Here is a 14024-nt window from a genome sequence, read left to right on the forward strand (position 1 = left end):
ATGTTTATTGCAGCACCATTCACAATAGCAAAGACTTGGAACCAATCCGAATGACCATCAATGATAGACTGGATTAAGAAAATGTGGTACATATACACCACAGAATACCATGCAGCCATAAAAAAGGATGAGTTCATGTCCTTTGCAGGGACGTGGATGAAGTTGGAAACTATCATTCTCAGGAAGTTATCACAAAGACAGAAAACCAAACACTGCATGTTCTCACTCATAGGTGGGAACTGAACAATGAGAACACTTGGACACAGGGCAGGGAACATCACACACTGGGACCTGTCGGGGGGTGGGGGCTGGAGGAGAGATAGCATTAGGATAAATACTTAATGCAAATGACGAGTTGATGGTTGCAGCAAACCAACATGGCACATGTATACCTGTGCAACAAACCTGCGCATTCTGCACATGTACCCTAGAACTTAAAGTATAATAATATAATAAAATGAAACAAAAACAATTTATTTCTACTAAAAAAAAAAAATTGACAAAGGTAGCTACACTCAACAACAGATATTCAATGTAGATAAAAGAGCCTTCTATTAGAAGGTGTCATCTAGGACTTTCATACATAAAGAGGAGAAGTCAATATCTGGCTCCAAAGGACAGGTTGACTCTGCTGTTAGGGGCTAATGCAGTTGGTGACTTGATATCAATGCTCGTTTACCATTCTGAAAATCCCAGGGACCTTGAAAATTATGTTAAATCTACTCTGCTCGTGCTCTATAAGTAAAACAACAAAGCATGGATAGCAGCACGTCTGTTTACAGCATGGTATACTGAGTATTTTAAGCCCAGTGTCGAGCCTACTGCTCAGAAAAAAAAGATTCCTTTCAAAATATTCCTGTTCATTTAAAATTTGTTTCCATGCCTGCTAACACAACATCCATTCTGAAGCCCATGGATCAAAGAGTAATTCTGACTTTCAAGTCTTATTATTTAAGAAATACATTTTGTAAGGCTATAGCTGCCATAGTGATTCCTCTGATGGATCTAGGCATTGCCATTAAGAACATTTGTAACTTGTGAGAGGAAGTCAAAATACCAACATTAACAGGAGTTTGGAAGATGTTGATTCCAACCCTCATGAATTACTTTGAGAGGCTCAAGACTTCAGCGGAGCAAGTAACTGCAGATGTGGTGGAAACAGCAAGAGAACTAGAAGTGATATGTAAAGATGTGACTGAGTTGCTGTAATCGTATGATGGAACTGAAGAGATGAGAAACTGATTACTACAAGTAGCAAGAAAACTGTTTCCCAAAATGAAATCTACTTCTGATGAAGATGCTGTGAACATTGTTTTTGTAGAAATAACAATGTTTTTAGAATATTACATGAAATTGTTATATAGCAGTGGCAGGGTGTGAGAGGGTTGACCCAATTTTGAAAAATGTTCTACTGTGAGTAAAATGCTATCAAACAGCATCATGTGCTACAGAGAAATCTTTCTTGAAAGGAAGAGTCGAAAGAAGCAGCAAACTTCATTATTGTCTTAAGAAATTGCCACAGCCACCCCAGCCTTCAGCACCTAGCATCCTTAAGTCAGCAGCCATCAATATCAAGGCAAGACCCTCACCAGCAAAAAGATTCTGATTCACAGAAGGCTCAGATGATTGTTAGCATTTTTAGCAAAAAAGCATTTTTAAATTAGGGTATGCATATTTTTTAGACATAATGAGATTGCACATTTTATAGACTTTAATACAATGTAAGCATAAATTTTATACACACTGGAAAACCAAAAAATTCATGTGACTTGTTTTATTGTAATATTAGCTTTATTGTAGTGGTCTGGAACCAAACTTCAGTATCTCCAAGGTATGCCTGTATATAGATAGATATTGGTATACATATATGTGAATGGTATATACACTTTGTGTGTGTGTACGTCTGTATATACACACTTTGTGTGTGTGTACGTCTGTATATACACACTTTGTGTGTGTGTACATGTCTGTATATACACACTGTGTGTGTGTATACATGTCTGTATATACACACTGTGTGTGTGCATGTCTGTATATACACACTTTGTGTGTGTGTACATGTCTGTATATACACACTTATATATGATTTATCTATCTAGTTTTATAACATCTCTTTTCAAAATCCCCTTAACTTGCCACCGACTACAGGATACAATAATGCAAAGTATTCAGCACTCTCAGATTTCAGTCCCTCACTACAGCCCATTTGTCCTGTGCTATTATCCACTGCCAGGATGCATCAGGTCCTGTGCACTCTGGCACATACTGTTCATTCTAGGTGTAAGAACCTTCTCCCCACAGCCACCACTTTTAGGTCCAAATTAAGTCTACTGCCTCACCCTTCATCCTTGCATCTATCCCACAACTCTCCATCTCCCACCACCTTCACAATGAATTTCTACAACCACCACATTGTGTAAGGTAAGGGACTCAGTGTCTCCAAATACTATACAGTGTGACAGGGAAAAGCTGAAAATGTTACTGCAGCCATATTGTCATCCCACTAAGGAACTATTCTTGAAAGTTTGAGAAACTTTCTGGTCACCAATATGCATGGTTGCTACTTGAGTTCTCTAAAGTTAACAATCACAAATGCACTCAAATAATACACATGTATTAATACATATAAACAAAAACTACAATTTCATAGAACTCTTTACTATCTTCAACCACCAACACCTAGCCCTGTTCCTGATGTGGACTATAGAATAATTATGAGGCATGCCTCTATTGAGACATGAGGCCAAACCAGGAGCAGGCAGTGGACAGATGCTTTGGGCTCCAGAGGTTAGTCCCTGAAACCCTTTTCTCCTCATTGGCTAGTGTCCTTGAATATAGAAAGCAGTCCAATTGACCTTGCGGAAAACCACCAATTTTTATCACAAAACACAATATTCATCTGCCCAAATAAAACTCTGAAAAAGAATGTGACATGAGAAGCGCTGAAGACACTAGTTCAAAGTCATGTCCCAGACATTCTTGAGAAATTTATGTTCAAATAAATTAAAATATTATTTTTTAGTAATACCACTCCCTTGACAAAATTTCTGATTTGAAGTTAATTCCTAGTGATAAAAGGACAGTACAGAAACTTGCCGCAAATGAATTACCACAGGAATAACCAGCTATCCTGGGAGGTGCCTGCTGCATTTGGCACCTTGTCTCTGCTCTCTTTAGGTTTTCTTACATGTCAACTTAAACAACACCTAATACATTAGTACTAGCTATTACATAGTGCTGATGCTAATACATAGTGCTTCGTGTCAGGCATTCTTCAAAGCACTTTGCATATATCCCATTTACCACAATTCTAGAGGTAGATACTTTTATTCCCACTTTACAGATGAAAACTGAGACATAGAACAGTTGTGGCCTAAGATGTGATGATTTATTTCCTCCTTAGACAAAATGGATTGCTCCCCATTACCTACAGTATAGAGCCCAAATTCACAGCCCTCGAATTGCTACTCAACCTCCCATTCTGACTTTTTCCCAATATCCCCTCCCAAAACTCCCCATAACCCTGAAGTGCCATCAAATATTGTCCCATCATCGTGCCCATGCTAAGGACAGATGTGGTACAGTAGTAATCTTATGTTGCTGCAAACGTGTTTTTAGCCTGATTAATTTAAACTTGAGACAGAATTTACAAGTCAGATTTCATATTAAAAATCAGATATACAGTTACTGGGACTTCTTTTAGAATCCTATCTGGAATTCTAAGGGTCTATGCACCAACTGTGAATAGAAACTATCAGTTGGAGCACTGTAGCAGGTGTCTCCATTGGACATCTCCATTTGTTCACAGTTGCCATCAGTCACACAAAGCATGCCAGTTTCATTTGCTTCCGTTACTGACCTGGCCTCTAAAGGCCTTCAACACATTGCCCTAAAACCATCTTTTGCCTACTTAAGTCTCCCTATCCTCCAAGACAAAGCTCAAATGTCACTGCCTCTCATAAGTATTTCCTAATTATTCCAGCTGAAATTTATCTCCAGCTTCTGAATTCCCCCTAGCATTCTGCTTATTATGACACATCACACTCTGCTTTGTAATTAGTTGTGTATATGCTTCCCTAACAACAAGGTAGAAACTGAGTCAAGGTTAGGTAACCAATTCTGTGATATTGGGCAACAAAACTGAACACAGCACCTTGTGTTCTAGGATTTGAGCCCTAGATAAATAAAACAGCATTAGCACATTGAAAAGGGTAGAGAGAAGTGACTTTACACACACACACACGCACACACACTCTTCATTCTTCATGCCCCTCTGCCTACTGTTTATGTAAGAATCATGAGACAACTTGATGAATGTGTTATTTTTTTAATAGAAACCACATCACTTCATATGTTACAGCATGTAATTCAAGAGGGTCCCAGAAAGTATTTTCATCCACAAAATAACGGAAAGGATAAGAACCCGCACCACCCAAGCCTTTGGTTCATCTTTTTTGTTTTGATCTCTGTTCTCTTACCACAATGACATGCTGCTTCCAGAATGGAACTCTGTCTTTAAGTTCTATACTAGTTAGGAGGCTAGTCTATCAGCTTGCCTTAATAACGTAATGGATGTCCTAATTTAACTGAGGAACCTGGACAAGTCTTCCTTGATTTCAGCTTCATCCCAAGGCCCATGAATGTTTTCTTTAAAAAGCTGCAAGCGAATGAGGTAGAATGGACAGAGACATGAGATAGACATCAGCAGAAGGGCAAAGAGTATGGCTCCCACAGCACTGATGGACAGTAGGCCTCCTAAGGCTGAAAATGCAAAGAGCAGTGTGACCCCCACATAGCTCCGGGGAGTACATGCCTTTAGTTTCTTCTGTAACATGGGCCATAGGGCAAAAATCTGAATGGCAAACGTCACCATGATGAAGGCATGCAGGGACCGGGGAAGACGTGAAGCCAAGCATACAGAAGCAAAGATGGCCATGTTCAAGGATAGCGTGCTGGACACAATGGCAGCATTGGCACCATAGTCAAAAAAGATGAGGTGGCCTAACAGCATGAAGACTGACATGGCATAGATGGTGTCAGTGCTGACAGACTCTGTAAGGGTTTTCAGCACTGGTGAAAACCCATAAGTGAAAGTAATGAAGACTAGGGCACTCTTCAGGTCAGCCCATCGGGTCTGCCCACTCTTCTTCCGCCCTTCACCTCCATCAATGAGATCAAACAAAACATACCCAATCAGAGAAGAAGCCAGGCCAGTCCCAAAAAGCCAATGGGGGGCCAGAAGACCCTCATCCATATACCACCAGATAACCACAAAAACACAAACACTGCACAGCTGCTGGATCACTACACTGGACTCAAATACCACAGCCCAATATTGGTATTTCCGAGCATGGATGTTTTTCCGGAGCTCTTCCAGGAATCGCCGGTCCACATAGTTATCAGGAAAGGGCTGTCGCTCATACAAGACCTTCTGCCACTTGACCTCCTTGGTGCTAGTTACAGGTTGGGCACACATTATCCTTTCATTCAAACTCAGGCCAGTTTAATCATCGCCCTCACAGAAGTCCAGGTGGTTCTTGTTCTTTATGAAGTTTTGAAATGAGACCTCCCTGGAAATTCCATGCTGTGGCTGATGTTCTATCAACCTTTCCTTGTTTTCAAAGGCAGCAACCCAGGCTAGGCCTACAACAGATGAATTTGTCTCTGAGGCAGGACAACACAGCCAAGTTCCTAGAAAAAGAGAGACTGTGAACCTACGAAAGTTGTGAAAGGTCAAGAGTAGTACTGAGTTAAAGTCAAATCAACTCAGTTTACTAAAAGTCTGAGCAAAATGTATGTGGTAGTCACCTTATTAATTTGGGACATTAAAACTGCATTTCAGACTTGAAAATTATAATTCCTTGAATAATAATAGACATCTGTTAGCTATCATTTATTGAGTGCCTACTATGTGCTAAATGCCTTATGTATCTTCTTTCACTTAATCCTCACAACCTTGCAAGTTAGTATTAGTCCTGCTTTGGTAAAAAAGCTGAGATTCAAGATGCTTAAGTAACTTTGCCCTAAAGTAACAGAGCAGAGCCAGGATTCAAACCAAAGTCTTATCCCAAAGCCTGTGTCTGACATTGTATCTCCCTCTAAACCAGTTCTTAACTCAGTGGTTCACATACCCCTTTGGTGTATCACATTGCATGTTTATATCCGGATTTGTGTGAATTTATACGGATAATATCCATAGCTTTTATTGGTTCTCAAAGGCATGTTATATTTTTTAAATTACCAATCCAAAGACAATAGTAAGCTGCACCATACAGAAAGGTATGAGCTCTACAGTTTGTTTAGCCAAAATCAAAGACTCAAAGAAACTAGACTCTTCTTCCATTAGCTGAGCTTAGCATCCTTTAAAGAGCTATCAGTCTACTCAAAACAAGGAAACTCTTGTGAGGATCCAGAAAGGTAATCATCCCTTTTTCACAATGAGAAAACTAAGAGTCAGAAACACCACAGGCATCCGGCAAATTTGAGGAAAAAAAATTTCATATTGCCCGACTTTATTTCTTCCATGAAGACCACGACAAGTGTTGCTTGGCAGGCCAGACACCGTTACCCCGCTCTCTGCAGCAGGGATCCCAGCCCGGGAATCTTAAGGCCGCCGCCGAGGCTGGAGGGTTCGCGACGCCCAAAAGGGCAGCGCCCGCCCGCAGAGTGGGGCTGGGAGGGGACAGGGTAGGGTAGGGTAGGGTAGGGTGACCCCAGGGGTGCGCCTTCACTCTCCGGGCCTCCCACTCCAGCCGCCACCCCTCACTCAGCCTTGAGCCTGCGAGAGACAGCAGAGGAGAAGGAGCCCCGGAAACACTGACAGTTACACGGAACCCACCTGCCCGAGAGTTCCTAGGGATGCGCAGCTGGGGGACGGCGGCACCCAGCCTTTTTCCCGCTCCGGGGCGCAGGGGCTGCGACTGTGGCGGAGCACTTCCGGGTCTGCCGCAATCTCCTCAGCGAGAGCACCCTTCCCCAGCCGGAACCATCGCGACGTGGCTGCTGCCCCCTCCTGGCTGCTCAGAGGACCTCCGGGCTCCTCTCCTGGAGACTGGCCCAAACCCGAATGCTCTGAGCCTAGGAAGGCAAATCTCCAGCAATCCCCTATTGAAAGATGGGATGTGCCATCTGAAGGGCTGGGTAAGGCAGGAGAGGACAAGGAAAGAGGCTGGGCCAGTGGGTGAGAGATAATGGCAGCTTTTGTTGCGCTCCTTTTATTAAGTCAGGCCCTCAGCTGGGACTTCCCATGCATCCATGCGTTCATTCCACAGATACTGACTGAATGCCTGCAGGTAACAAGCCCTCCTTGGGGGTGCTCATGATACAGCCGTGAATGAAACAGACAAAAATTGCTGCTCTCATGAAACTCTCTTTTTTGGTACATTGACCTTTACACTGATTATATCATCTTCTCCCTCAAAGAGGACAAATCTAAGGCTCAGATAAGTTGAATTTGTCCAAGGACAGGCACCTGGGAAGTAGATGAACAGAGATCAATATCCAGTTGTCCATAGATTCAAAGCTTGGTTCTTTCCTCTTTAACTCCTAAAAGAGGAAAGGAGAAGATTGCTAATTAAACTGAGTTCATAGAAATATTAAAGGATGTATAAACGAAGGAAATAATAAACAAAGGGATGTAGTAAAACACGGGATACAGTGGATACAAAAGTCAGAAAACATGACCCATTTACTAGCTCAGTGACTCAAGGCAAATCACACTACCTGACCTTGGATTTCTTCATTAGTAAAATGGAGATGACATTATTTGCACTTGGCTACTGTATAGGATGGTCAAAGAGTCAAATATAAAATATAAAAATGTTTTGTAAAGTGTTCACTATATGGCTGCTATTAGCTGACTTTGGCCATCGTAATGATAGCAATGTTTAAGTGTGATACATTCTGTAAAATGTTCTCTATTTCCCTCTAGGCTTCTGTTGCAAAATTTGACAAGATTCCTTGGCTTAGTGAGGCCAGCCTCGTAAACAAGCCACTAGTGCTCAGCCTCCCCAGAAGGTAACCTCTCAGCCACTGAGGGCAAAAGATTTACGAAACATCTCACAGAAGATGATTTCTTCTTAAGGGATGATAATTATACAATTATCAGAGGGCGCATTTGATCCATTGAGAAACTCAAGTCAAGTGCTTTAAAAATAGAAATATTCCAGGTTTCTCAGACAAAAATGATCACTGAGTATAGATCTGGCTAGAGGAGATGAGATCTCAAAGTATTTCCCTCTACCACTCAACAGTATAAGATAATTTTGTCGCTAGACACTGTCACTTAAAACACTTCCATCCTCTTTCTCACCCCACCTTTTCTCCACTGCTGTAGTCTGAAATTTTCACATTTTTACCATCAAAAGTCTAGAACAGTAAGTTCCCATCTTTATAGAATAGTAACTCTATATGTAACTTTGAGGTACCCTCCTACAATCTTGTTAGTCCTATTCCTTCCAGACAGACTACTATGTGACACATACATCTATTTTTCAAAATTGCAGGAATTACATGTCTAGGGAGCATTTCAGCTGTCTCTTGAAATTATTGGGTTACCATGTTCCTTCTCCATTTTTGATGAAATGGTTCCTAAGTGTAGTGATAAACCCCACTCTGGAAAGGGGACATGGACAGAAGGGTAGGTGTGAAGCAGTGTTGGGGTAAATGAAAGAAATCAGAAGGAGGGCAAAGAAAAGGCAGGCATAGAGGCCATTCCAAAGGTACATGACAGACAAAAAAGGATCCACTCCTTGGCATGTGAAACAGCTTGTTAGAAAAGCCAGACTCCCCGAAAAGGGTTTCTCCTCCTGTTGATAACTACCATGTACCCTCCTGCCCATGGATAAATGACTTCGTGAGCGAATTCCCATCACTACCTCCACATCCCCACTTTAGTAACACGTACCCTTACTTTGTCTACTCTACTTTAAAAAAAAAATCACATTCTCAGTAAATAGGTACAGTTTTATGTATTTTCAGAACAAAATTCACAAGTGCTTTCAAGTGCTCATTATTCAGTTGTGTTGCTTTTACATAATTTTGAATATGTCTAAAGCAGATTATCAGAGGTTCAATAAACTCAAAGGCCTGTTTAAGAAACAAAAGCACTAAGTGATAGAGGGCTTATTAAGAGTTGTTAATGCTACATGGATCAGCATGAGTAAGGATAGTCTAGCATATTTTAATTGAGGGTGGGACACAAACTCACAGGCCCATGACAGTGAGATGAGGGGCATAATGAGTACAGCTGGCCAAACAGGACTGCAGTGAATGGAAATCACCTCCCCACTTCAGCCCACCCGCACCCCAGCAGTGTTACCTGCAGGCATGTGAGTCCAGAGGCCAGATCCACTGGGTCTTCTAATAGTACTAGAAATCTGGATGTTTTATGTGAAATTGCTAGTGTTTGATCTAATAGGGTAATATCCCACCATCCCATACTACCCCCATGTCCATTAGACCTGCCCCAGCAGCCAAGAGCAAAGCATCCTTGTGCATGGCTCTCTTGCCCCCAGCTCCCTTGGTCTCTAAGTATATAAGCCTTTGGCAGAGGGTGAAGATCAGGGAGAAGGGTAGGCCCAGAATACAACTGGCCTTCCGCAGCCCCTGTTCAATTTCACAGCCAGGTCCTGGAGGGTCAGAGCAGACAGTCTGTTGACAGCCAACTGGAAAGGGAGTGGGTAGTTTTTCCTCCAGCCAGCCAAACCTAGGCTAGGCACAAGAAGAAATTACCTTAGGCAGGCAGTGAAGCTCTACTCATCGCTATTCTGGGAGGATTGGGGTAGCAATCTCAATTCTTGTTTAGAAAAATGTAATACACCTACCTTACAACAAAAGTGACCGAACAGCACCTCTGAGGTGCCCTGAACTCTCAGGAGGACAAGACAGGAATGTAAAGTCTTTTGAAAGGATGGTTTAAGTATCAACAGATCTTAAGGATTAAAAGCTCCTCATGTGGGACAAAGCTCTGGGTTCCAAGCTGTTTATTTTTGGCAAAGCCCCTTACTGAGACTTTGGGAGAAAGTTCTCAATGTGCCTTAAGCGTTACATACCCTTGAGCAAAGAGTTCTAATGCAGAACAGTCTGAAAAAGATAAAGGAACATTTAGCCAAATATGCTCAGAGTAATTCCAGCTGTGCGCAATGGAAACACACCTGCGTGGTTGGAGGAGGTGCGGCTGGGCTGTAATAAGAAGTGCCTGTACTGACCCACTTCCTTCAAGGACTCTCTCAGGTTGGCCTGACAATTTCGAAGCCACCCTCATCGTCAGTCTCCAAAGCCCTTCAAGTCACACTAAGGTCCTGTTTGTATAAGATTATAGTGTGCTGAAGGAGTTCTAAGCTGGCCTCCTGGTCTCTCCTCATCAGCATTTGGGTGACAAGTCCAAGACAGTCTATTCCCATATCAAAGACAAAGACCCTGAGGGCACTGATGTCAGACCCACCATCTCTGGTCTCACAGGGTCCAGGGAAGTGTGGGGAGAAATGAAACAAGAAATGCCTCATGAACATCAAACCCCTTCCACATGCCTTTGTTTTAAATGAACAATGGACAATGAAATCTTTCCTCATTAAAGAGGAGATGTGTTCCCGGCAAAACTGCCAGCATTCTGAGTTTCTACTTCTTGGATGCCAGGGGCATGAATGGTGCCACACACACAGTTTATGATTATCAGGCCCCTGCAGGTCTTGGCCCGGTACACTGTAATGAAATGAACCACAGTACCAAGTGAGACAGAGCACAGGCAAGTCACCCTGTAAAAAGAACTGGTGTTCTTGCAACATCACTGCTTCAACTGATAACTAGAAAGAAAAAATATTGCAAAGGAAAAGAATGGGTGGAGGGAGAAGACGTTCTGTGGGAGGAAACAGGTGGATTGTTTCAGGGTGCAAGGACACAAACTCCAAGAAGTCAACCCAGGTATGAAAGGGGACAGGCACAGGTGAGACATCGAAAACTTGAGTGCAGACCCTTTGAAAGAGAAAACCTGGGATTCATTTTGCTCATTACACGTCTACTGTTGTGAACAATCTTTATCCTGCCTTGTTTGTACACTGACAATCCAAAATTGGTTAGTGCAAAACAAAAGGGACAGAAAAGCCAAAGTGACATAGGAGGGCAAATCCATCTTTTGGGAGCTCCTCAATGGCCTGAGTCCTCCAGAACTGGAGTGGAAGGCAGCTCCCTGTGGTGTCCCTTGTATTCTCTCAGAAACAACCAAGGGCCTGGCTCTTCAAATGGGGGACTGTGGTTCTAACTTTGTCTTGTTTTAATTACTTAGATATCCTCCTTCCTCTGCGACTTTTCTGACTTCGTCCAAGAGGAATATGAATTTGCCAATTTTGTTTCAAGTTCCAGATGTTTTATCTAAGGTATTCAAAAATTTTTATCGAAAACAACAGCAGTTCTAGAATGACATAGAATATGAATACATGTCTCATCTCCTTAGCACAGCCCGGCGCTTGGTGCACCATCAGTGTTCAATAAATATTTGTTAAATGAAGTGAATGGCCCCACCCCCCTCACTATGTCTCAAGTGCCTAAGGGCCCCAGTTCACTAGAACTAAGAATACAGGCATAAGGTTAGAATCAACAGAACAGGAAACTAAAATGCGTATGGAGGAATCTGCCCCAAGACTTCCAGGCAATGCCTATCAGCTTGTGACTGGAACCAATCAGGAATCTCTAATGCCTCCCCCAAAGGAATGCTTATGTCTCCCACCTGCAACTCCTGACACCTGTGGAATTTTACATTAAAAACTCCTCATTTCCCCTCCACCGTGACCGGCTGCCAAGTGACCCTCAGTGTCACTGTGGAGCAAGCACAGAGGCTACAGGGCTCGGGTAGTCAGCACCTTCCTGAAGTGGAGAAAGAAAGAAAATATATGGTGAGATAAGCAGTTTTTTTCACCTGAAAAATTGCACATTCCTCACAGGGCTGTCATAGGCAGTGCCTGAAGCAGCGGCCTAAGGCACTTGATACGGTGCCCCACCCAGAGCAGGAGCTCAGTGAATGTGAGCCACAATTATTAGGAGCCCTGGTGTCAGTCAATAAATGTTTACAGAGGACTTTGTATTTGCTTTAATACATCAGAGATGAGTAAGTCAGCCACAGCTATGCAGATGAGTGAGCAGACAGGACGGGGACACAACTGAGAAGGCGTCTCAGAGATGCGGCACAGCACTTGTGAGAGAAGGTGGGAACAAAGGTTACCCCCAGGTTGGGCAAGCAGAGTGGGAGTGAGGGAATGATTCAAGAGGAAGTGGCATCTGCATTGGATCTAGAAGATACTGTTTTCAAGTGGAGGGAAGAGCCAGGGGTGGAGGAAGAACTGGAAAGAGGAGAAGATTATCAGCAAAGAGGTGGAGACTGAGTGTGCAGGAGGAAATGCCTGAAGAATATCAAGGAATTATGAGCATACATGAAAGGGAAACAAGGACACAGCTGGGCCCAGCTAATGCATACAGGGCCCAACAGACAAAAGCAGAGAGGACACATTGAAGGTTTTCAACACCGGAGTGTCAGGGTCCAAGCTTTGCTTAAGAGTCATCTCTTAGTCCCCCTAACACCTTGAGCAGGCAAGTAGGTAACATGACCACCATGACATGCACTGGGTGGAGGTGGGGGATGAGCAGGGAGGCAGGACAGGCTTAGCAATTGCTGCAGAACCAGCAAGAAGCCTTTCAGTCATCAAGTCGCTGTGAGCTTCCTATTTAGACAGGTCTCACCTGCCACTGAACGCCTCCTCATCTCAGGTTTGTTCTGTGTCTCTGTACTGTGGCAACCTAGGCGCTAGGACACCAAGTCCCAGCCTGGCTGGGGTGGAGAATGGGGAAGGAAAGCCAATCCTAACCACCAGTGGGAGTGAGAGGCCGTTCTCCAGCAGGGTATAGCGGTTTTTGTGGTTGCAATATTCATGGTTAGCCACTAGATGACAGTTAAGAGCAACAGCTTCCAGCTGCATAGCCCAAAGGGTGCCTGGGAGGTCAGTTTCCTGGCTGACCCGTGAGAAGTCCCAGATAGGTTGCTCTTATCGAGTGAGAACACAGGCCCCTCAACCTCACCCTCACTCATCCTGTTGCAGGCTGACCCTCCACTGATTTGCACGTGAGAAAGAGTCACCCCTGCAGATTGAAACACAAGTAAGGAACCCGGGGTCCTTGCTCTGTTGGGGCACCGGGCAGGTACCTCCAGTCATATTCTTTCATGTCACACAGACGTCCTCAAATTTGAATCTGGCTCCCAGAGTCTACTGCATGTATGAAGGCCTGCACGTATGTGCCATGAGGTAAACATGAATTCAGCCGGCAGCTGCTCCTTCTGGAAAGAAACTGTTGTGTTTCAAAGGAGTAGAATGTACTATGGACACGATCTCTTCCTTCACCCTCTAAATCAGGGACCTGCCAAGAAGCTGCTGGCAATCCAGAGGCCAACTGGAGGCCCTGGACCCTGTGCAGAGGTGCAAAGGTCCTGCCACCTAGCTGCCTTCCTCTTCACCATCACAGGTCAAAGAGCAGAACTTTAAACACCCGCTTACTCCTCCCCTGCCCAGAAGCAGCCCCGTGGCTGAGGCAGGTGCACGTGTGCCTGGAGCAGTATTTCCTAGTGAATAGACAAAGGGGAAACAGGCTCAGAGACACAGTAACAGGGAGAGGGAGCAGAAAGCAAGAGAGAAACACACCCACAGAGATGAGGGACAAAAAACACAAAACAAAAGGAGAGGCAGGTCTATCAAAGAAGAAAGATTTTTAGTGAAGACAAATGAAGCCTAAACATTTCCTCATTTAAACATCTACTGTGGAGAAGCTTCTTCGTTAGTCATTGCTTTCACCTGCCATTTCCAGGCATCCACTCATGACTCCTCAAGATGCCGAGAAACAGAAAGGTGCATCATGATAGTTGGGTAACTGGGTCAAGAGGTGACTGACTCAGGGATCCAAGGCAAAGGAACAGCAGGTGTGTGGGGGTGACCTGGAAAACTGCAGCTGGAGACTCTCAAACCCCTTTGCCCACTTGCTGGTAC

At 43.7% G+C, this 14024-nt stretch overlaps 2 protein-coding genes across 7 annotated transcripts in view; one reads left to right on the top strand and one right to left on the bottom strand.

Moving 5' to 3' along the window:
- LOC105484421 (phosphatidylinositol glycan anchor biosynthesis class C) overlaps window positions 1-14024 on the bottom strand; it is a 144061-nt gene that overhangs the window by 43115 nt on the left and 86922 nt on the right. For 4 of the 5 annotated variants that reach the window (XR_011607785.1, XR_011607792.1, XR_011607784.1 and 1 more), the window contains exon 11: window positions 6839-7545. Coding sequence is in view for 1 of the 5 variants with exons in the window: in XM_011745972.2 (XP_011744274.1) it covers window positions 4583-5476 (894 nt within the window). In the remaining 4 variants the exon portion in view is untranslated. Of the gene's footprint in view, window positions 1-4311; window positions 5692-6838; window positions 7546-14024 lie in introns of those variants that run through there. The other variant, XM_011745972.2, reaches the window with a different exon arrangement.
- C1H1orf105 (chromosome 1 C1orf105 homolog) overlaps window positions 1-14024 on the top strand; it is a 50389-nt gene that overhangs the window by 18718 nt on the left and 17647 nt on the right. Inside the window, exons 1-3 of one of the 2 annotated variants that reach the window (XM_011745970.2) lie at window positions 7018-7140; window positions 7931-8016; window positions 11282-11372. In XM_011745970.2, coding sequence (XP_011744272.2) covers window positions 7120-7140; window positions 7931-8016; window positions 11282-11372 — 198 coding nt within the window. In that variant the 5' untranslated portion in view covers window positions 7018-7119. Of the gene's footprint in view, window positions 1-7017; window positions 7141-7930; window positions 8017-11281; window positions 11373-14024 lie in introns of those variants that run through there. The other variant, XM_011745971.2, reaches the window with a different exon arrangement.

This window comes from Macaca nemestrina, chromosome 1 (genome assembly GCF_043159975.1).
Source record: "Macaca nemestrina isolate mMacNem1 chromosome 1, mMacNem.hap1, whole genome shotgun sequence".
In the NCBI taxonomy this organism is placed as follows: Eukaryota; Metazoa; Chordata; class Mammalia; order Primates; family Cercopithecidae; genus Macaca; species Macaca nemestrina.